The sequence below is a fragment of the Felis catus genome, chromosome A1 (assembly GCF_018350175.1).
Source record: "Felis catus isolate Fca126 chromosome A1, F.catus_Fca126_mat1.0, whole genome shotgun sequence".
NCBI classification, from domain to species: domain Eukaryota; kingdom Metazoa; phylum Chordata; class Mammalia; order Carnivora; family Felidae; genus Felis; species Felis catus.
Window position 1 is genome coordinate 196,297,827 of NC_058368.1, and position 23,769 is coordinate 196,321,595.

A 23,769-nucleotide genomic window follows, 5' to 3' on the forward strand; every position below is an offset into this window, starting at 1 on the left:
GTCTGTGGTTAGGGGGCTAAGGGTGGTTCCTACGGTCAGTGTCCAGCTCCTTAGGGGCAGGGAAGGTTTATCGTCTGTGACATGAAGGAGTTGGACCAGATGACCTTTGTGGGAGGGGGTATGACATAGTTCTTGGCTACAAGATCTAACCCTCAAACTAGTTTTGTTTGGCCAGATCCTCTGTTTAAAAAGATTATTTTCAAGAGTAAGGTGCCAGTCTTTAAAAATTGGGAATTTTCACATACATATCCAGACTTCTGGCTTTTCTCAAAAAGTTGAACAATCTGGGACATGGGCCACACTCCACATGGCAGTAATCAATGTCCCCATGCAAGCGCTGAAACTTATCCCTCGCTCCAGATTCTTTTCCCAGCCACTGATACTTTGAGGGTCAAGTCTCAGAAGCCTCTTAAAACATGTGAAAAGAGGCTCGGCCTTAATCAATATGAGACCCACAGATCAAATCTACGCTTAGTTGCCATTTTCCACCTGTCTCACTAGCAAAGACAAAAAAGCTTGATGATACACTGTTGACGTGGGCGAGGGAAAGGGTCCCCTCACATACTAGAGAAAGTAGGTTGGTACAATCTCTAAGACGGATAATCTCTCATTATCTGTTGAAATTACCAATAACACCTACCCTTTGACCAAGGAACACCGTTTCTCAAAGTTTATCCACAGACAGCTGCACACAAGACAAAAGTAATTCTAAGGCACACATAGAAGGTTAGTCATTGTTTGTAATATGGTTTGAACTAACCTAATTGCCCAGTGATAGGGGACTGGCTAGGCAAATTATGGGACAGCCATATGAATACATAACGAGGAGCTCTTTATGTGACGATTTGTTTTTTGTGTTTTTTCAAGATTTTTAAAATCTTTGTTTATTTTTGAGAGAGAGAAAGAGAGAGAGAGAGAGCAGGGTAGGGGCAGAGAGAGGAGAGAGAGAATCCCGAGCAGGCTCTACACCTGGTGTGGGGCTCGAACCCACGAATTGTGGGATCATGACCTGAGCCGAGATCAAGAGTCGGATGCTCAACCAACTGAGCCACCCAGGTACCCCTCTTGTAACATACACAATTTGGAAAGAGTATCTCCAAGATATCTACCGAAAAAAAGGTAGGGTGAAGGGGTGCCTGGGTGGCTCCGTCGGTTAAGCGTCCGACTCTTGGTTTCTGCTCAGGTCATGATCCCACAGCTTGTGGTTTGGAGGCTCGGGTCAGGCTCTGCGCTGACAGCACAGAGCCTGCTTGGGATTCTCTCTCTCCTTCTCTCTCTCTGCCCTTCCCCTGCTCACCGTCTCCCCCTCTCTTTCTCAAAATACATAAATAGACTTTAAAAAAAAAAAGGAGGGTGCAGAATGGTCTGCAAGTTCCAGTACCTTTGTGTGGGGGAGAGTATTTGTGGACAGCTGCTCAAGGACCTGGTAACACTAGCTGTCCCTGGGGACGGGACCTCGGAGACTGGGGTACAGGGGTGGGAAGGAGTCTTTCCAATCTTTTGAACTTTGAACCGAGTTGATGTGTTACCTACTCAAAGAATGAAAAAGTAAAATCTTTCAGAGACCGGGATGCTATGATTCTCACACTACACGATTCTAATGTTTTACAACTTGGAGAGCCCGACTTATTACAACTCTGCAAAGTTCGTCTCTCGTGAGGCCAAGGCCCTGATAATCTGCTACCAGTGGTTCTCCTGGGTCTCCAGCCCTGCCCCGTGCCCGAGTCAGGCCACAGTTGTCCCCGGGAGCTCCTGCAGCCCCGCAGGAGGTCTCCCTGGCCAGTATGGTGCAGACGCATGGGCTTTGGTCTGTCCCAGCGATGCGTCCCTTGGGCCCTTCCTTACCCCCTGCGCCTTCTCTGTCCTTCCAGGGGAGCCTTCTCGGTGGTGCGCAGGTGTGTGAAGGTGCTGGCTGGCCAGGAGTATGCTGCTAAGATCATCAACACCAAGAAGCTGTCGGCCAGAGGTAGGTAGCAGACCTATGCCTCGCCCGCCCTCTGGGGCTCTCGCTACCCTCTACCCCTTGGGTTAGAGCCAGGACCTGGGTCTGTCCCCCTGGGTGATGCTGCAGGAGGGAGCTGCTTCCTCCTGTGGGTATTATGAGCGCAGACCCCTCCATTTTCCTTCCTTCGGGGATCTAGACCGGAGGCCATGGCCTCTCTGCCTCCCACCCAGATGAAGGCAAAGGCTCCAGGTAGGACTTCCTTTCCCCATTTTTCTGCTACTTGCTCCCTCTCTCATCTCCAGACCTCTGCACCCACCATTCCCTCTGCTGGGACTCCCTCACCTGGCTCCTTTTACAAGCCTGATCCTTTCTAAATCTTCAGGTCGCAGCTCAATGTCCCATCCTTTGAGAGGCTCCCCTGACCCCCAAATCTGAGGGGTCTCCCCTATTTTATGTTATTACTGTTTACCTTTGTGGCTTTACCCCAACCTGGACTTATCCCATTGACTGACTTGGTCCCTGATTTCACATCCATCTTGCCTCTTGGCTCTAAGCTCCAAGAGGGTAGGGATGGGTCTCAGTCCCTGCTATCCCCAGTACCTAGGATAGCACCCAACACATCCCAGTGCTCTACCAGAGGCCAGCGAACGCCAAGTACATTCTGCTTCAGCCACGCAAATCCACTCTCTTATCCCTAAATTTTCCCTAGAACGGTGGCTCCCCAAACTGTCCTCACCCCGGGACCCCCGGAGAGCTTCCAAAACTCCTGATGCCTGGCTCTTACCCACCGAGGTTGTGATTTAATCCGTGTGAGGTGGGACCTGGGTTTGGAAGAGATCCCTGGGTCATTCCAGTTCGGAAATGGTCCTAGACAAGCAGCATCCGCGTCACCAGGAGATCGTTAGAAAGGCTTCTTGTTTCTAGACTTAAGGAATCAGGATGTGCATTTTAACAAAGTGCACTGGTGATCCGTGTGGACACTGGAACTTGGAAAGCCTGCCCAGGAGTCTTGCTTCTTGCCCTGAGCACGTGATTAGAGCGGGAAGGGCAGTAACCATAGTCAGTGGGTTGGGGAAGGTTATCTTCAAAACTCCAATTCCTGCTCTGAATGGTGTCTAGCTGCCTTGGGGGTCCCCTGGAGGCGAAGGGAATTCTGTTGGGTGAGGCGGGTGCAGGTGTAGCCTGGGGGACGTCGAGCGAGGGGCTGGCATGGTGTCCAGGGGGTTGCCCGGCATAGGCAGCAGCTGCTGCGTCTGGGCTGGAGCCCAGCAGGTGTGGGGTTCACGGAGGCTGTTACAGGATGTTCACATTGTCCCCCGCAGGCCTCCCAGCGGGCCCTGTGTTGACCATGTGTTGCTGCCTTTCATCCCCCGGCTCAGTGCCGCTGGGAGCCCAGCGCTTTCTCCTAGTCACTGAGTCCCCCCATAGGCAGCCAGTGTCCTGCTGGGAGAAGAGGCTGGGTGTATGTGTGTGTGTGTGTATTCTCTGAGGGTCCCTGAACCTGCCAGGATGGCACACATTCAGCTTGAAAGCTGGTGTGGAAGGGTGACACCTGTGGAAAGTCCGGAGCCAGAGCCAGGGGCAGGGGTCAGGGCGGGCAGGAAGGCCACAGGAATGCTAGGGTTTGCCTTGCATGCTGTGTGACTAGTGGCACTCTAGTGCCCTCTCTGTGCTTTATGTCTCTAGTGATCAAAGGAGACGTCCCAATCCCTGAGACACAGTGGGGGCAAGATTAGAGCCATGACTCGGGATGGCAAGTTGAGGTAGCTCCAGAATGAGGGAGGGTCAGGAACCAGTGTCTTCCCTTGATGCTGGGGCTCTTGGGCAGTTCACTGCCCCCCCCCCCCCCCCACACACACACACACACACTGACAGGAAGAGACAGATGTTTATGGGGGAGAATGGAAAGGGCATTGCCTCCTTTCTGGAAGGTAGGACTAAGCATTCCTCGGGCAGTATAGACTCTGGGCCATGCCAGGAGGAAACTGCCAGGCACCCTGTCATTCTCTGGCGATTTGCTGAGGCTCTGACGTCCTTAGAGGAAGGTGGTCCAGGCCTAGGTGAGCGTGGAGGGTGGGAGTGGGGAGGCTCTCCGGGGAACCTTCTCAAAGAAGTCTGCCAACTGCCAACGCTCCTGTCCCCAGCGGGAGGGGAGGAGAAGAGCGGCTCTTCACAGGTTTCTTTGTTTGCCACTCATGGTGCCCGGGGTGGGGAGCAGTGTGATGCTGAATATTTGGCAACGTACCCTAAGCTTCTCCTGCTGGCACTCCCCGTGACTTTGGCAGCTCCCCGCAGGGGCCATGCCCACCCGGAGCATCCGTCCTCCCCTGGGCGGGGGCTGTGGCTTCCCCTTCCCCTTCCCCTTCCCCACCAGGGTCAGCCTCTCCTGCTGTTGCATGGCTCCCCAGCCCAGGAGATGTTTTCTTGCATGTATTTTAAAACTACTCTTTTAAAAAAAGAAATGTTTATTTATTTTGAGAGAGGGAGAGAGAAAGAGCGCAGGGGAGAGGCAGGGAGAGGGAGGAGAGAGAGAGAACCTCAAGCAGGCTCCTTGTCAGCGCTAAGCCTGACATGGGGCTCAGACTCACGAACAATGAGATCATGACCTGAGCTGAAGTCGAGAGTTGGACGCTTAACCGACTGAGCCACCCAGGCGCCCCAAAACTATTTTAAATAAGATGCTTATAGTATAAACGGTTCCAAGGAGCCATAAAGACATGGAACAGAAAGTACAAATTTTGCCTGTCCCAAGCCCTGCTGAATCCCCTTGGGAGCGGTTAAAAAAATGCAGCTGCCCTATTTCTACCCTGGAGGGTTGGATTCAGTAGGTGAGGCCCAGACTCCTATCAGCAGTGATGATAGCTAGTATATGCCCAGTGAGAACTCCCTGCCGGGGGCTCCAGATGCTTCCTAGCCCCAGCCCCACCCAGCACACAGAAAAAAATCATTAGGGGCGCCTGGGTGGCTCAGTCGGGTAAGCAGCCGACTCGTGATTTTGGCTCAGGGCACAGTCTCCTGGTTCGTGAGCTCGAGCCCCATGTCGGGCTCTGTGTTGACCATGCTTGGGATCCTCTGTTTCCCTCTCTCTCTCAAAAATAAATAAATAAGCATTAAAAAAAAAAAGAAGAAGAAGAAAAATTCATTAACATTTTAGGGCACACTGGGCACATGGATGTGGCTGGCACAGCCAGGGGAGACTGACTGGGGTACAGACACCTTCACAGTACCCACTCTCTATCCGAGTGCTCAGGGGTCACTTCCTTGGCTCCCTGGCGACCAGTCCCAGGACGCGGCATGAGCTCATTCAGGCTACCCCTGAGGTCCGTGATGGGAAGTAGGCAGTAAGACACATCTCTCCCATCTTCCTCATCTTACTCCCCACCCCTGCCTGGCACTGTTGCTCCTTAGGATTATTTCTCTAACCCCCCCCCCCCCAGGATCAGGAACCCTGTTCAGGCCCTACAGAGGGTGGGGGCATTTCCTCTTGCAAGACTCTGAAGTCTATTTTTTCCCCCTGGTTCTTGTCTTGTGCCTCCGGCCAGAGTCCCACTGCCCACCTGCCTGCTGGAGCCCACCCCCTCTGCAGGCACAGACTTCCAGCCTGCCCCCATGCTCTGCTCTGTCTTGCCCTGCCCTTCTGGTGCTATCTGGCCCCAGGAACCTCACCCTGAACCTTACTTCCACTCACCCTTGCCTGCCAAGCTCCTGGGCAAGGTAGGACCCCTTAACCCCAACACCCTGGAGGTCTGCCCCCAGGGAGGGGGGGAGAAGGTTCACAAGGTATTGTAGTGGGCATTGGGGCTAATCCTTCCAGGTACCTGGGCAGGAGGCTTCACCATTGTGGGACTATATTGAGCTGGATGGATTGATTTGTCAATTAATTAATTATAAGAATGGGAGGCGATATATAGTATAGTAATTATTAACATGGGCTGAAATCCCAGCGCTGCCATTTCTTAGCTATGGGACTTTGGACAAGCTGCTTAGTGGCTCTGGGCCCCAGGAGCACGGCAGCGACTGACAGACAAGGTCTTGCTCTCACCGCACCCATTTTCTAAGGGGGAAGACTGAAAATAACACTGAACATATAAATAAACTGGATAACTTCAGGTAGCAAGGAGTGTTATAAAGAAGACAGGGCAGTGGGAAAGTGATGGGGCAAGGGGACACTCAGAAAAGGCACCTCTGAAGAGGTGACGTTGTGCTAGACCTGCCAGGGGAGAAGGAGGCAGCCATAAGAAGACCCAGGAGAAGAGCATTCTAGGCAGGAGGCACGGGGCGAATGCAAAGGCCCGGGGGTGGGAAGGGGCTTGGTGTGCCTGAGGTCAGAAAGGAGGCGGCCACTGTGGCTGAAGCTCCAAGGCCGAGATGAGGCAGGACCCAGCAGGGTCTGGCTGGTTGTGGTGAGGAGTTTGGATTATAAGTACACTAGGGACTGTTGACGGGTTTGAAGCCAGGGAGTGACAGCAACTAATTCATATTTTAATAAGAGGTTCTTCGCTGCCAAGGACTATTGGCTGCATTAGGGACAGCATCCAGGAGCAGTTCCTCAAAGCTCTGAGTACTAACAAGGCTTGACCACCCCACTGAGTGATTCAAAAAAAATTTTTTTTTTAATGTTTACTCATTTTAGAGACAGAAAGAGCACAAGCAGGGGAGGGGCAGAGAGAGCCCAAGACAGAATCCGAAGCAGGCTCCAGGCTCTGAGCTGCCAGCAAAGAACCCGATGCGGGGCCCGAACCCACGAACCATGAGGTCATGACCCACGAACCATGAGGTCATGATCCGAGCTGAAGTCGGACGCTTAACCGACTGAGCCACCCAGGCGCCCCCGAGTGATTTTGATAAAGGGATTGTCCTTTTCATCACTGGGCCTCAGTTTCCTTACCTACATAACAGAGCAAGTCCTCAGAGGTCAAGACAAACACAGTCCCTACATTCTTCGAGGAACGTTAGAAAATAAAAGCATTTCACAGTTACGAAAACCATTGGAAAACCTATATGTTTACGTAAATTCAACAAATTAATGCTTCTAGCGCTGGAAGTTGCAATGCGGTGTGATCTGGGCATCCGGCTCTTCTGTGTGGGAATCGGCCTGTCCCCACCCTGGAAGATATGAAAGGAGGCTGGGAAGGATGGGGGGACCAGGGGAAGCCCCCCCCCCCACCCAGTGTGCACAACCTCCCCTCCCCCAGCCTGTAGTCTACCTTCAGCTGGGGAGCTGAGCTTACGCTCTATGGAAACAGGATTGGACTTAATTGCTTTGCTGATGAAAAAGCCACATTTCAGTATTGATCTTGGCTTCTGCAGCCCGTGGAGGACGGCTGTGATTGCTCTAATAGTGATTGCTCTAATAAAGAGGCAGGGGAAAGCGGAGCTGGCTGCCTGAGGACAAGAGCTGGGACTTGCTTCATCCTTATAATCTTCCTTGGTGCTTGCCTGCCCTGAAGGGGCTATTCAGGGACTGGGTTCTAGTCCTGGCTCTGCCTCTGAGTATCTGCGTGAGTTCCCTGGCATGGGCCTCGATTTTCCCATTCAGAAATTGGGGGCAGGTGGAGGTGGTGGCAATGAGTCAGGGTGCGGAGAACAGTATAGTACAGGGTTTTAAAGCTCCTCCCCGGAGTCTGCCTGCCTGGGTACAAAGTGTGGCTCCACTGATCACCACAGTTGGGATTCTGAGCCAGGTATTTAACGTCCCTGTTCCTCTGTCTCCTCCTCTGTAAAGCCAGAACGTGACAGCACCTCCCTCAAAGGGCGGTCGTAAGCACTTGAGATGCATATAAAAGTGCCCTGTAGGGGCACCTGGGTGGCTTGGTCGATTCAGCGCCGCAGACTTCGGCTCAGGTCATGATCTCACGGTCCATGAGTTCGAGCCCCGCGTCGGGCTCTGTGCTGACAGCTCAGAGCCTGGAGCCTGTTTCAGATTCTGTGTCTCCCTCTCTCTCTGACCCTCCCCTGTTCATGCTCTGTCTCTCTCTGTCTCAAAAATAAATACACGTTAAAAAAAAAAAAAAGTGCCCTGCACAGCACGGGGCACATAGTAAATCTTGTAGATTTGCTGCCGGCTCCCTTTTTGTTGTTGTTGTCGTTGTTGTTTTAAATTAAGGCATCAACTACTGAACTGTGAGGAAGGCACCCAAAAGGAGATGGAGACATGCATAAAATGGGGACAGGGATGCCCACAGCACAGGGTCGTTGGGGGGATGGAAGGGGGTCATGGGTATGATTGTTCCCAGCAGTCCCAGAGTCAGTGACTATGGGGGGGAGAGGGGGCAGATTCTGAACAAGTCCTCTCTCCCTGGGGGTTTGGACAAAAGTCCTGGAAACCAGGTGCAAGAGCTCTGGGTAAGCCCCGATGCTGTCACATGCAGGTTCTGTACTGCAGATTCTTTGGGGCTCTCTGTGTCCCTGGTCCGGAGTCCCCTGTAAAGGGGGTGGCCCCTGCAAATTAATACGGTTCTTCTCCTGCAGAGCAAATACAGACTCCTTTAGAAAGGTTCGCCATTCAATGGTTTATTCTTTACTTCAATTATTTCTTGAGCACCTACTATGTGCCAGGCATTTGGGTAGATGCCAGGGTACAACAGAGACCAAGTTTTTGCCCTTAAGGGCACGAGACAAGGTCCCAGTCCATGAGACAAGGTAGGATGTGTTGTCCAGGGGCCCTGAGAACCCAGAGGAGGGGCCCCTACCAGCCTGGCAGTCAGGACAGGCTGCTAGGAGAAAGTGTATCTGAAGACAGGTGGGATGAACGAGTGATGGCCAATGATGGCCGGGCGGGAGGTTGGAAGGGAAAGTTCCAAGCTGAGAGAACCACACGGGTGAAGGCCCCAAGCCCAAGGGAGAGGGTTGTGCAGGGTGGGTCTGGAGGAGTGCCTGTCAGTGGTTCAGTCCCAGCTGGAGCCTCATGGGAGGGGCAAGGCTGGGGGCGGGGCAGGGGCCTGCCCTGGGGGGCCCTTCCGGGCTCTGTGGTTGTGGCTCTAGGAGGTACCTCAGTTGAGAGCCCTGGGAACCAAGGCCCAGAGAGGGGAAGGGACTTCTGAGGCACTGCAACCTAGTCTCTCCCCCTTCTGCTGCATCCCGCTGCCTTTCTGGAGGACCCAGGGCCCCTGCCAGAGAGGCGAGCTTCTCCAGGCGGGGCCCAGGGGCTGCCCTGGCAGGTGCAGATCATAAGAGCCCGTGAAGAGGCAGAGATGGAGTGGGGGAAGGTTCCTCCCTCACCCGGGACTTACCTGGGCATCTGTGTTTCAGACCATCAGAAGCTGGAGCGTGAAGCCCGCATCTGCCGCCTGTTGAAGCACCCCAACATCGGTGAGCTGTGGGGAGGGGGGAGGGGTGTGGGTGGCACCCGGCCTGGTGGGTGTTTGGGGGCTGGGAGGGCAGCTGCTCTCTTCTCTGGGCATCATGGCCCCCGTTATGGGAGAGGGGGTACCTTTAATGGTTTCCACGTTTCTCAGAGACCAGCTTGGTTGAGGGGAAGGTGAAGAAGGGGCCCTTCCTCCCAGCCCACGCAGCTGCCGGCAGCCTCCTTCGGAAAAGCTGTTGCAGGAAAACTCCCGAAGCTCTGAGAGAGACGAAAATAGGCCAGGCTTGGCCTTGACCAGCACGCCCCACTCCCCAAACCTGCCCCATGCTGAGTCAGCCTGGCACTGTGGCTGGGCCGCCTGCCTAGCCCAGCCGCCTGCTTGCCCCCCAGAGGCAGGCTCCAAGGTGGCCCCGGTCCCGGGGTAGACTGAGCCCAGGCCGCCAGGAGAGGCCGGGCCTAGACCACATGTCACTGGCTGGCCTCCCACCTCCCCCTTACATGATTGGGGGGCTGCATCCCTGCCCATCATGGTTCTGAGTTGGGCGGCTGGGGGTGGGGCGTGGGGAGGAAGTGCAGATTCTAGATGGAGTTCTGTCAGGGAATGGCTGTGTGACCTTGGGTGGGAGCCCCTCCCTCTCTGAGCCACTTTCCTCCCCAACTTCACAAGGAAGCACCCTCTGGATTATCTGGGCATCTTGTTAAAAGGTAGATTCTGGTTCAGTGGGTTTGGGGGCGGGGGGCAAGGTTTTGCGTTTCTAATACGCTCCAAGGCGATGCCGAGGCTGCTGGTTCCCAGACCACGCTTTGAGGACTAAGGCCTAGGTGCTCTCTGAGGAATATTCCAACTCTGACAGCCGCCACGCCTTCGCCCGTGGGGAGGAAGCATCTCTCTGTGCCCAGAGCCCCAAGGGTTAACTCTCCTGCTGGAGAGAAGCATCTCCATCTGGTATTTATACCCAAAAGGCACCTCCCCTTCCTGTGCCCAGGGAAGGGGAGCAGAGCCGTGCAAACAGCAGCCAGAGGCTCCAGGGCCAGAATCAGAAGAGGGGCAGCAAGGCAGCTGGTGGGGAGCGAGGCTGGTTGGACCCCCGATCCCCGACCTGCTTGCAGACTCACTGTGCAGCCCTAGGCCGGCTCCTGCCTGGGCGGGGCCTCCACCTCCCCAGCTGTATGACGGACAGGATTGTGAGTGATCTCTGACGATAAAGTCCCACGGTTCTGAGAAAGCCTGTCAGCCCCAGAGGAAGGAGGTGGTGTGTGTGTGTGTGTGTGTGTGTGTGTGTGTGTGTGTGTGTGTAAGGGTGTGTGTAAGGGGGTGTGCTGCAGCTGTCTCAGGTCAACGCTGCCTCCTCTTTGCACCTCCTTCCCCCTCTCATTCCCAGCTGTGCATGGGGAGCAGTAGTCATGGGCTCTGGGGCTGACAGACTGCAGCTGAAATCCTGGGTTTGCTGCTTAATTGCTGTGTGACCCCGGACATGTTGCCTAACCACTCTGAAGCTCGGTTTTCTCAGCCGGAAAATGGAAATGATACCCACCTCGTAGGGTTGTGATGATTAGATAGAGCATAGCACAGTGACAGTCCCGAGGTAAGTGCTTTATTATCATGAGACTGCTCCCCTTTTTCCTCAGTCCACACCTTTCCACAAAACCACCTTACCCGAAAATGTAACCTCCACACGATTCTCATTCCTCTGAGCCATCCAGGTGTTTGGTCAACAGTTTGGGGCCCTGTATTTAACATGGCGGTGAAGAGAACGGGGTTTACACGTGGGGTCAAATCCCAGCTCCTCTGTTCACTGGGTGTTTGAGTGTGGGCTGGCTCTGAACTTCTCTGACCCTCGGTATCCTCCTCTGTGAGGGTAATCATGATATCCACCCTCTACAACTGTTGGAGGGTTAAATGAGAAAGTGCAAGTAAAGCACTTAGCACAAGCCTGGCACATGGGGAAGTCTCAGCAATGATGGCTGTCACCTTTAATATCGTTGTCATCTTTGAATCATTTACTCCTTCCTTCCTTCAGCTGATAGCAAGGGCATCCGAGGCCCCACCGTGTGCCAAGGCCTCTGCTAGGGATGGAGGATGTGCGGAAGAAGTGAGGATGGGGGTGGGGAGGGGGAAAGGAAGGGGCGGGGGTGGCTGATACACAGGGAAGTGGAGAGCCGAGCTGAGACCCAGACCAGGAAGACGCGGGGGAAGAACCCGAGCTATCTTAGGGCTGGAAGGGCCCTGAAGGGCGCTACTTCCTGAGCCTCCAAATATCTCACTTCTAAATAGATTATAGATTATAATCTGCCCAAAGAAATGCAAAGAGGTACAGCCGTGGATGCAAAACCCACGAGGCAAGTCCGTGCCTGGAGAAGCTAGATTGAGTCCTAGCCAGCCTGCTTGGTGTCTCTAGCCATGCTTACTGGCTGCTGCCCGTGTGTGGCCGGTGCCCAGCCCCAAGGGGACCAGGTCAGGGAGGCCGTGGCTTAGCACAGGGCGGCCCAACTGTGCCATGCACATGGGACCGTGCCCTACACTCTGTATTACCACCTGCTGATGGGGCAAACCCCAAAGACCATCCCAGGGAGTAGGGGACAACCTTAGAGTTTCACAAGTGATTTGGGTGGGCAACAGAAGGGGGCTGGTTGATAATGAAGACGATGGTGTTTTCATTTATCAGGTCCTTCCCTGTGCCGGGCACTGTATTGAGGGCTTTACAAGTATCATCGATTAACTTCCAAAGCAGGCCAGTAGTGTTACCGCTACTGGTAGGAAAGGAGGATCAGAGAGGTTACCTAATTTGCCCAAAGCTGCACAGCTTAAAAGAGGCAGCACTGGGAGGTGAGCCCAGCAAGATTGACTCCAGAGCCCAGGTTCCCAGCCGTTCTCTTTAGCTTCCCAAGTGGACATCAGGAATGTGTTGTCAGGGGGCATTGGACAGGGTAAGAAGCACCAGCCTCTAATTTCCAAGAAAAAACTGGTAAACTGTTGGAAATATGAAAGGCATGTCAGAAATTCATGAGCTCAGCTACACAAATGAAAACTAGGTTACAGATCTATTTGATCTATGACAATATTTTTAAAAAGTCAAAAACTGACAGCAGAACTCAACGACCACAGTCATGTCAATCTCTACCAGGTGGTGAGACCGTTTCACACCCTGCGGCGGCTCTTGAAAATTTCCTTTCCTCTTTGGCTTTGGACTCAGTTTTTTTTTCCTCAGGGTAGCCTTCACGGATGGGAGGGGAGGTTCGATGTGTCTTGTCTCCTGGGTTCGTAGCTATGATGGCACCTCCTCTCAGGGACTAACGCCAGTGCCCTCATGCAGGTGGGGGCTAGAATCCAGCCTGTGTTCCTGTCGCCTGGCTTCTTAGAGGGGCAGCCTTTTAAATCAGCATAAAATTACCATCTGAGCGAGAGTCAATGCCGAAGGACCCTCCCCCTCCCCCAATTTTGTCCATTTCTCTGAAACCTGAGAATCTTCTCTAAAGGGGCTGAGGCTTCCGGTCAGAGGGTAGATCAAGGAGCCCAGTCTTCTTGGAGCTCCTCTCAAATGCCTCTTGACCCGGTTCTAAAAGCCCATTCTGAGATGGTTCTGACCGCAGGTTGGCTTCTCAGAGCTTCTCATGCTCAGGAAAGAGAAGTTAAAAACACACATGCCTGCCAGGAACCGAGTAGGCAATAAGGAGTCTACTCCCCAAGGAAAGGGTCTTTTTAAAAACTTTATCTTGTTACACTATCAATGCTAACTTTGTATGATACATTGTTTCCATATGATATATGATGTCTGTACCTTCTCGTGTATTTCTTTTTTTTTTAATTTTTTTTTAATGTTTATTTATTTTTGAGACAGAGAGAGACAGAGTATGACGGGGGAGGGTCAGAGAGAGAGGGAGACACAGAATCTGAAGCAGGCTCCAGGCTCTGAGCTGTCAGCACAGAGCTTGACGCGGGGCTCGAACTCACGGACCGTGAGATCATGACCTGAGAGTATTTCTATACATATTATCTCAGGTCAGGTTTCTTAGAAGCGGAGCCTGAGGCAGGGATTCAGATTCTCGTGATTTATCGAGGGTGTGTTCCCATGGAAGGCCTGCAAGGAATTGGGTGAAGCACGATGGAAAAAGGGAAGAAATTGAGCAAGGGTGTGGCCTCAGGTCAAGTCTAACTTTGACCCGATTCCAGGTGTGTGTATGGCGTACACACTGGAACATAAATCCTGTCTTGGGGTTGTCCCTCCTTAAAGCAAGGAGACTGCCCCTTTGCACCGACCCTGCCCTCCCACAGTAGTCAGTCCTTGGCTGAATGCTGCAGGTAACCTTGTACACAAGGTGGCTCTGTAGGCAGTGGGGAGTTCTCCAGAGAAGGGGGTCGATGTGAGCTGTTAGCAGCTAACCCCCCTGGCAGCTGCAGGATGGTGACCCCATCGTACCAAAGGGGACCTGGCCAGGGCACCAATACGGGGTTGCCAGATTCTGCACACAGAATATACAGGATGCTCTTTTCACTGCACATAGACATTTCAAAAACCGAGCCTACCTTTGCTTTGAAATGCCTTAAAAAATGGAAACAGGTTAATAGGTAGAGGAATGGGTAGAAACGTAGTGAAGCAAGTATAAGATTAATGATAGAACCCAAGTGGGGGGGTACACGGGTGTTCATGTGAGTGTGTGTTTGAAATTTTTTATAATAAAATGTTGAGAAGAAATTAAAGCCGGATCACATAATATGTACTTGTAGGCAACCTGCTTCTTGTTTTTGCTTTGAAATATACTACAAACAGGGGCGCCTGCCTGGCTCAGCCAGTAGGACATGCGACTCTTGATCTCAGGGTTGTGAATTCAAGCCCAAGTTGAGCGTAGAGCTTAGTTAAGAGCAAAATAAACATATGTTTAACACATCTTTCAGTCATTTATTTATTTAAAAGATTTTTTAATGTTCTTGAGAGAGAGAGAGAGAGAGAGAGAGCATGAGTGGGGGAGGGGCAGAGACAGAGGGAGACACGGAATTCAAAGTAGGCTCCAGGCTGTCAGCACAGAGCCCGACACGGGGCTCGAACCCACAAACCTGAGATCATGACCTGAGCCGAAGTCAGATGCTTAGCCGATTGAGCCACCCAGGCGCCCCTCTTTCTGTCATTTATAAACACATATCATCATTTAGGAATTAAAAAAATTTTTTTAATTAAATTTGCATGCCTGAGGTTCCTGCCTGGCTCAGTCGGTGGAGTGTGTGACTCCTGGCCTCGGGGTTGTGAACTTGAGCCCCACGTTCAGTGTAGAGATTACTTAAATAAATAAATCTTTAAAAAAAATAATAAACTTGTGTTCCCTTCCTCCTCCATCTCTGGTCACATTCTCCCCTCCCCCATAGCAGACACCCACTCTTGTGTTTTTGATCCTGCTTCTCCAAACCTTATGTGCAGATAGGAGAGTCTTAAGCCATTTAGGGGACTCAATATTGAGTCAGAAATACATGCCCATGGCAAGAATTCAGATGGCACTAGGGCTCACAGTGAAAAAATAGTCTCAACAACTCACAACGCCTGCTCTCCCGATTCCCCTTCCCAAGGTACCCCAGTGCCCACTTCTCTGTATCCTTCCAGAGAGGCTTATGTCACAGACAGGCTTAAATACATCTTTTATAAAAAGTACCACGCACGCTGTTTTGCGCTTTGCTTTTTTGCCAAACAACATAATTCAGAGATGATTCTGAACCAGTGGATACATAACTGCCGTATTATTTTAACAGCTGTGTAATTTTCCGTTGTGCGATGTATCTTAATTCTCTGAGCCCGCACCCCGCTCTGTGGACATTTTTAGGCTGTGGCTCAGGGAAGGATGTGAAGCTGTCCTGGGAGAAAATGCAGTTGGTTGGCAGGGTGCAGCCCCCTAGAGTCAACCCCAGGCCTCGGGCCCTTCCTTCTAGAATCTCAGGGGGTAATTTAGGGAGCTCTGGGCTTCTGGGAGCCTTGCCCCCGTTCTTGGTAAATGAGGTAGGAAGAGATGAGTTTCTCAGCATGCTCACACTCAGGGACCACTGTCCCCCACGCCCCCCAGCTCTCTTATCTCAGACCTGGATACACAGTGGGGTTAGGCACTCAGGGCCGCATTGGTTGAACACCGGCTGGGTGCCTCATGGAATTCTCACAACAAGCCTGAGGGTCCAGAAGTTTCATTCTCATTGTCCAGGCAAGAAAAGAGAGGCTCAGAAAGGTGTAACAACTTGCCTGAAGTCACACAGCTAGGAAGTGGCAGAGATTTGAGCCACGGGCTGATTCGACGATGCCACCTTGCCCTGCAAGAAGCTAAGCGTTGGGGGAAGAAAGGGGTCAAACTCTCCCCAAAGCGGGGAGGGGTCTTTCACCTTTAAACCCGGGCCTCTTCTGACGATGCCCGAAGTCAGTGAGCCGTCCTTTACTTCGTTTGTCAAAGCACCTGTTACCTAGCTTGTGCTCAGTGACTGAGAAATTGGCATGTTGGCTGTTGGGGGGCGGGGGAGGGGAGGGGAGAGGGCAGGAGGGGGCAGGAAGCAGTGCTTCCGGGTTAACTGGCTGCCTGGGCCCCTCCCACAGTCCGGCTCCACGACAGCATCTCTGAGGAGGGACACCATTACCTGATCTTCGACCTGTGAGTTTGGGCCCACCCCGGGCTGTACAAGGGGTAGGGGGGCAGCCGGAGCCGGGGTGACCTGGCTGGGTCCCTCGGCCCGATTCCCAAATGCTCCCAGGCTGGGCTGAATTCCCTCTTCTGAGACCGAAGTTTCCCAAATGTGGTAGGCCCGCCACCCAAGCAGTGCCGGTGGGGTTCCCTGAAAAGGCGACACATACCCGTTCCTCTCCTTGGCACAGCCTTCATTTTGTTTCTGTTTGTGGCCAGTGATGCTGGCTTTGCATGTCTGGTGGCGATAGAAAGTTTCCTTTTGGAGTCATTGTGAAGTTCTTAAAGCCAGTCAGTGGAAGGAAAAACAATAATGAAATGATAGGTTCTTGGGTTGGCAGAGAAACTTCAGTGAAGGCACTGGTCCCGTCCGTAAAAAAAAAAAAAAAAAACCAGTTAATAGTGGGGGAGGTTCTGCATGTGTGGGTGTGTGGGAAATCTCTGTGCCTCAGTTTCGCGGTGTGCCTAAAGTTCCTCGAAAAAAATCAAGTTTACTAAACAAACAAACAAACAAACAAACAACAATAACAGCAACAAAACCCAGTCCTTGGGCTTCCAGGAGCCTGATGACCCTGAGTGATACGTTCTGAGTGTCCCATCCCTGTCCTAAGTGCAGCCTGGACCCAGTGGGAGAGAAGGGCAGGTGGCGGAGGGGAGGGGAGTTGGTGGACGGGTGGGCTAGAAGCCAGGAAGAGGGTTCCAACAGGAGACACCCCTGGGGTTCCTCCCTTTGGGCTGAGGTTCTGAGGTCCCTGGGTCCCGTCCTTAGCTTCCTGGAGACTCTTCCGGAAGAGGCAACACCTGGGGCCTTTGTGGGAGGGTGACTTTGTGCCTGTCTCCCCAGGGTTACTGGTGGGGAGCTGTTTGAGGACATCGTGGCCCGGGAGTATTACAGTGAGGCTGATGCCAGGTGAGTGCCAGGTGCAGCCTGGCGATGGTGCCTGGGGCCAAGGGGGCCTCCCTCCCTGCCTTTCCAGCTTTCCGGGAGAGGCCTGCGTTCACACCATGACCCCTTCCTCTCTCTCCCCAGTCACTGTATCCAGCAGATCCTGGAGGCCGTGCTGCACTGCCACCAGATGGGTGTGGTGCACCGGGACCTGAAGGTGAGCGACCCACCTGGGGGTGCAGCTCACCCAGGGAGGGGCAGAGAGAGACAGGGAGAGAGAGAGAGAATCCCAAACAGCCTCTGTGCAGAACCCGACGTGGGGCTCGAACTCCTGAACCATGAGATCATGACCTGAGCTGAAATCAAGAGTTGGACACTTAACTGGCTGAGCCACCCAGGAGCCCCCAGAATCCCCTGAGTTGGGCTGGGTGGGGAATATAGACGCCACTGTTCAGATCACAAAATTGGGCTCAGGGAGGAGTATCTAGGCTCAGGATCCAGTGTCCTGATTCCTCGCCCCATGTGCCTTGGGACAGACCGGGTAAGATGTAGTTAGACTGACAGTGCTGGCTACGAAGGGGTCCAAGGCCCAGCTAGGCCACTCTCTAGCCTCAAGGCCTCAGCTTCCTTACAGTGGGGTTGCCATAGCAACCTCTGCACAGGGTTGCTGAGGATGTCAAAGGAGACAGCACAGTGTCTGGTGCGCGGACACATTGTCATTTTTGTTTCTGGGTCTCTGGCAGGTGGGGGGAGAAGAAAAACATGTCTCGGGGTCCTCAGAGTCCTTCCTCTTCCCACCTGAATGGGAAGATGGACAGACCTAAGCAGACGTGCAGTCTAGGGTTGGCACGAGCCACACAGCCTTGCCTGGTCGGCACAGACTCCTAGCTCTCCTCTGCTGAGCCTCATGGCATCGAGGCTGGTTACCTCGGTTGGTATCCCCAGTTTGCAGAGCAGGAAACTGAAGCTTAGAGTGTCTAAGGGACCTGCCCAAGAATACGCAGTTCAGCTGTGTCTGAGCTAGGACTGGAGCCCTGGCCTTCTGACCCCAGATCCTGTGCCCGCAGTGGCCTGGGCCAAAAAGCCCCTCAATGCAGTTCCTGCTTCTACAGTAGTTCCTTCTTGGTGCCTTTGAACCTCTGCGTTTTGGCCTTCGGTGACTCTGAACTTGCTTCTTATGGGGTGTCCCCTTGAACCACTGGGAAATGCTCCTTCAATCTTTCCTGCTGTGGGAGTTTTGTCTGTGAACCTCAGTTCTACCCTTTGGGGTCACACAGATCAAGCCTCCAGCTTGGAGCAGCCCAGAGACCCTTGGGCAGCTTTGTTGTACCTCCTAAGTCTTCCGCAGGCTGTTCTCCTCCGTTCCCAGGCAGGACAGGATTTCCAGGCCCTCTTCATCCTGGGCGCCCTCTCTGGGCGCCCGCCCTGGGCGTCCTCCAGTGGGACCCAGGTCCCTCTTTGGGATGCAGTGCTCTGACCTGAGCCCCTGCCCACCTCTATCACGAGCAGTCCATGGTTTCTCAGCTGAGCTCCCGTGAGCTCCTAGTCTATCAGTCTACACCCACAGGTGAGTGTGCACTCCCAGAGGGTCCTGCCAGACTGCAGGGCAGTTCTCCCAGAGGGCCTGTTCCCATTATAGCTACAACCCCTGCACAGGAGGAGAAAGGAGGAGAGGCAGCACAAATTTAGGCCACTCTGCATAGATTAATTAGTGGCATATTCATCAAATCAGGGCAGGACAGCTACCAAGGCCCAGGACACTTTGGGAACGCAGTCGCCAGAGGATAAAAGAGGCCTTAACGAGGGACGGATGGAGCTATATTTGTTTGGGTCCCGCCTAACTTTGGTCAGTGGAAGGTCAGAGGTGGGACCCCTCGGAAGTTCCAGTGGGGAAGGGGGTCAGAGGAAACCAGCTGTCTCCGGGGACTCGGAGCCCACGCCCCCAGCCCACCCCAAGCAGAAACTGGGAGCGCTAATGCTCATCAACCACACGCTGTAGGCCACTGCCAAGGGCTCTACACGGATTAATCCGCACACCGCTCCGTGAGCTGGGCTTGATCCATTTTTCTGAGAGGAAACTAAAGCTCAGGATTGACACGGCTTGCCCAAGTTCCACGGCATAGAAATGGTGGACCTGGGTCAGAAGCGAGGGCTACCTAACTGCAGGATTCACTTCCACTTCCCTCTGTCCTGTGTAGGGGCATCTCCTCCTCTCCAGACCCAGCAGAAGACAGCAGCCTTGGGGCCCCAGAGGCCAGGCAGCATATATGAGGCCCTCTCTCAGCCTAGAGTGGTTAAAATACAGCTCTAGAGCCTGACTTTGCCTCGATTCTGGCTCTATAACTTATCAGCTGTGTGATCTTGGCCAAGTCACTTAACTTCTCCGAGCCTTGGTTTCCTCACCTTCATACATATGCCAAATACTGATTAAGTGTCTGCTCTGCGCTGTCCCCTGTCTTAGGTGCGGGCGATGTAGTGGTAAGAAACTCACTTTCTATAGAGGTGACAGATAATGGACAAGCACAACAACAGATGGGGAAACATTACAAATTGTGATGATATCTCTGAAGATAGTAACAAGTTGCTAAGACAGAGGCTACCTGGGGGCTCCTCCTTTGGATAGTCATGGAGGGATCCTTTGACAGGGTGACATGAAGGTGAGAGCAGATGGAGAGAAGAGGTCAGCCCTGCGGAGCTCAGAGAAGGAGCGAATCAGACAGGGGGAGCGGGAAGTGCAGAGGCCCTGAGGTGGGAACAAGCATGACCCTTTTGGGGAATGTAGGAAGGCTACTGTGGAAAACGGGGAGAATGATGCTGACCCCAAAGGTTGTTGAGGCCATAAGACGATGTATGCAAAACACTTAGCCTAGTGACTGGCACCTAGGAGGGGCGCAATAAATATCACTCCTTCTTCTCTATTACAGTGGTGGCTATTCCCCCCAACTCCCTGCCCTCACCTCAGCCCCAGCCCCAAACCCTGAGGTGAGGTGAAGGAGGGGATGCGGGGCGGGGAAAAGGTCTTTCCGGTGCAGTAGATGGCGGTGTTGCCCTAGGGTCGTCCCCTGTCTGGGGGCTGAAGCTCGGGGTCCCGTGGCTGGGACTGGAGGGGCGGGTGCAGGGCATCTCTGGATTGTCCAGCTGCTCCTCCGTACGCCCAGGCCCCCGGAGGTGAGGTTCTGAATCTGCTCATCACTGTCTTCTGGCTCTTTCCTCCCCCACTTCACTCTTCTCTCTGGTCCTGGGAAGCCGGAGAATCTGCTGTTGGCTTCCAAGCTCAAGGGCGCCGCGGTGAAGCTGGCGGACTTTGGCCTGGCCATAGAGGTGGAAGGGGAGCAGCAGGCATGGTTCGGTGAGTGGGAGCAGGGGGTGCCAGGGGCACTGGGGGCCGGCCTTGTGTTGACACGTTGGCCTCTAGGAGAGTCCTGCCCAAGCAGGGGCAAGTGGGAGATGGCTCTTGCACTAGCCAGGGCTCTAGGAGCAGCAGTCCCAGCCCACTCAGCCCCTGGTCACTGGGTGTTGCCCATCCTATATCCATGGGACTCAGGCACAGGGACACGGTTATCATGAAAAGAGTGCGTGGCTTCTTCACACGCACGTGCACCATCCCTCCTGGCTAGGGGGTTTCCATGGGTTCCCCTAACAGCCTGGGTACCGGGCTAATTATCCTGATTTTACAAATGGGGAACAGAGGCTAAGAAACTTGGAAGAGTTCACGGGAGATCAAAAGGGGAAGAGCCAGGATCTAAGCTCACACAAGCCCGAGCACTCTGAGATTCTGGCATAATTAAGTCCTTTCCGCTATCTGGGGAAACTTTTTAGTGGGCACTTTTGATCATCGGTTAAGAGCCAGAGCTCTGGGTTCAAGTTCTGACTCTGCCACTTAGGAGGTGTGTGATTTGGGACGAGTCACGTCACCTTGCTTGAGCCTTTGTTTCCTCACCTATGAAATGGGGGTGATAACAGCACGTTCCTCAGGGCTGTGTGAGGAGTGAGACCAGACGTGTAAGTGCTCAGCTCCGTGCTTAGCACACACACTTAAGAGATAGTCACTGTTCTTAGGATTATCTGTTAAAGTACTTTGGATGCCTGTTTGTTGCCAGCAAGATCCTCTCAACAATGCCGGGAGGTGGTGAAGGGAGGCGTCCCTAATCCCTCATTTGACAGATGAGGAAACTGAGGCCTCGAAGAAAAAGAGACTTAAGGCAAAACCAGAGCTGGGGAGAGTCCTCCCCCTCTCCCAGGACCAGCTCCGACAAGGGTGGGGAGTGGGCAAGGGTTCTGCTCGGCTATAGCTGACACGGCAAGGACATTTTGTCTAGCGTGCCACCAGCGCTTGATAGTGGCTGCAGGATGGCTGTTAGAAGTGAGGGATGCTGAGCCAGGACCCCACGGGAAGGACTCGGATTGATTGATGGCTTCTGCCATAGGCTCTGGAGTGGGGGTAGTGACAGGTGCACTGTGGACTTGTCCAGCCTGGTCTAGAGGCTTTGCTGCCTGGCCGGGCCAGAGCTTCCTGCCCTCGACACGCTCTTGGGGGCAGGGAGTGTTTTCCTCCTCTCCAGGGCAACCTCATCCCTCTTCCAGCAGGATCTTGCTCTGGGTTGCTAACGTGCCAACCTCTGTGTGTGTGTCTGCCTGTCTGGGTGTCTGGGGAGCAGGGTTCGCAGGGACGCCTGGATACCTCTCCCCGGAAGTGCTGCGGAAGGACCCATATGGGAAGCCTGTGGACCTGTGGGCCTGTGGTGAGTCTACCCCGAAGCCGCCTCATCCCCCCAGTCACCTGCCCCTCTGCTGCCCTCTCCTTTCCCATCCTTCCCCTCTTCATGGCTCCTCCCCACAGGGGGGTGAGGCTTCTCCTGGTCCTCTTCCCAGGGGTCATTCTGTACATCCTGCTGGTTGGGTATCCGCCATTCTGGGATGAGGACCAGCACCGCCTGTATCAGCAAATCAAAGCCGGCGCCTATGATGTGAGTGTCCCTCCTCTCTCCAGCCTCCCTGTCAACCCCTGTGCCTCCCTCCTGCCCTCCCAACCCACTTAGGCCCCCTGCCACTCTCTAATTGTGGGGCAGGTAGAGCCTGAGGGCTGATGCGTGAGGCCTCGCCTCATGGTTGAGCCTCTGTGTGACCGGATTTAGCCCGGGGCCCCAGAGGGCAGAAACAGCACCCAAGTGGGATGAGAGGTGGAGGGTAGGTCCAGAAGCCAGACTCTCAACTCCCCCCCACCCTGCTCCCGCCAATAGTAATGCACACATAAATAATAATAATACCTAGCACTGATACAGGACTCTTCTAGATGCTTTATATATATATATTACAGCTAATCTGCATACCAACCTATGACAGAGGTGTGAGTATTAGTCCCATTTTACAGATAAGATAGCTGAGGCGCAGCGAGGTTAGATAACTGCCCGCACTGCATAGCCGAAAGTGGTGGAGCTGGGATTTGAACCCAGGCAGTTTGGCTCTAGCGTCTGTGTTCCTAAGGACCAAGCTATACTGATTTTCTTTTTTTTAATTTTTTTTTTAACTTTTATTTATTTTTGAGACAGAGAGAGACAAAGCATGAACGGGGGAGGGTCAGAGAGAGAGGGAGACACAGAATCTGAACCAGGCTCCAGGCTCTGAGCCATCAGCACAGAGCCCGACGCGGGGCTTGAACTCACGAACTGCGAGATCATGACCTGAGCCGAAGTCAGATGCTTAACCGACTGAGCCACCCAGGCGCCCCTATGCTGATTTTCAATAAGACTGCTTCTATCAAGCTATGCGCTATGTGTTTCACATCATATTTAATCCTCACAACATCTCTAGAGGCAGTTTGAGAGTCACGTGACTTGTCCAGAGTCACACAGCCTAAGAGGCAGAGCCAGGACTTAAACTCAGCCTTCTGACTCTGGAGTCTGGCCTATAGCCTCTGGCCTACTGCTCCCCAGACAAGGCACAGCCTTAGAACAACAGAGGAAGTCCTCCTTTCCCTCTGGCCTCTGTTCTGATTTGTCCCTGGGGGCAAAGCACCCTGTCCCTCCTCTGGTTCCAGGGGGGTCCCTGCGTTGAGGGTCCCCACTCCTCCTGGTTGTGGATGCCCAAGTGGATGGGCAGTAGGACCCCTGCCTGCTCCCCTGCCAGTCAGGGGCTGGGGGATCGCAGGGGTGGCCTGGGCTAGGCTGGGCAAACCTGGCCCCTCTGCCCCTTCCAGTTCCCGTCACCAGAATGGGACACTGTCACCCCGGAAGCCAAGGATCTGATCAATAAGATGCTGACCATCAACCCATCCAAACGCATCACGGCTGCCGAGGCCCTCAAGCACCCTTGGATCTCGGTGAGCCTTCCTCAGCAGGGCCCTTCCCAGGAGCCCCTCCTGACTTCAGGGTCCGGACCCCCATGGCTCTGCCCCTGGCCCCTCGGGCCCAACATGGGGTCAAGGGAGCTTGCTCACGAGATGCTGCCCGGCTGTGGTTCTCAGGGAGAAGTGAGAACGGGAGGCGTTGACATCATGACTGGCATTGAATGGCGGGTGCCGGGGGTGCCAAGCACCTGCAGTGTGGACAGCATTCCCTAGAACAGAGATTTGTCCCCCCGCCCCTCCCCCCCCAAATCCCGACCACATCTCCTTGAGACACCCTGCCGAGGGGCTCTCGGGTGGGCCTGGCTTCCACTCACAGACCTTTCCCCTCTTCCTCCAGCATCGGTCCACTGTGGCCTCCTGCATGCACAGACAGGAGACCGTGGACTGCCTGAAGAAGTTCAACGCCAGGAGAAAACTGAAGGTAACGGGTCCCCGCCCTCCCGAGCCCCCCGACATGGAGTAGCTTGGTCGGGTCTCCGCAGAGGCCGAGAGACTCCCTCACAAGTTCTCTCCTTCACTGAGTCAACAAGCATTTACTGAACATCTACTGTCTGGGCTGGGGAGGGGGCGGTGGAAAGGACAGACAAGGAAGCGGGACATTAAGGGGCAGTGGTGAGTGCTGTGCCTGGGCACACCCTGGG

At 53.8% G+C, this 23,769-nt stretch overlaps 1 protein-coding gene across 2 annotated transcripts in view; it reads left to right on the forward strand.

Moving 5' to 3' along the window:
- Positions 1 to 23,769, forward strand: part of CAMK2A (calcium/calmodulin dependent protein kinase II alpha) — a 60,572-nt gene that overhangs the window by 11,773 nt on the left and 25,030 nt on the right. For both annotated transcript variants that reach the window (XM_011286079.4, XM_011286088.4), the window contains exons 2-11: positions 1,872 to 1,966; positions 9,197 to 9,256; positions 15,812 to 15,866; positions 16,741 to 16,806; positions 16,927 to 16,999; positions 20,029 to 20,131; positions 21,441 to 21,524; positions 21,655 to 21,749; positions 22,979 to 23,101; positions 23,466 to 23,549. In XM_011286079.4, coding sequence (XP_011284381.1) covers positions 1,872 to 1,966; positions 9,197 to 9,256; positions 15,812 to 15,866; positions 16,741 to 16,806; positions 16,927 to 16,999; positions 20,029 to 20,131; positions 21,441 to 21,524; positions 21,655 to 21,749; positions 22,979 to 23,101; positions 23,466 to 23,549 — 838 coding nt within the window. The remainder of the gene's footprint in view (positions 1 to 1,871; positions 1,967 to 9,196; positions 9,257 to 15,811; positions 15,867 to 16,740; positions 16,807 to 16,926; positions 17,000 to 20,028; positions 20,132 to 21,440; positions 21,525 to 21,654; positions 21,750 to 22,978; positions 23,102 to 23,465; positions 23,550 to 23,769) is intronic.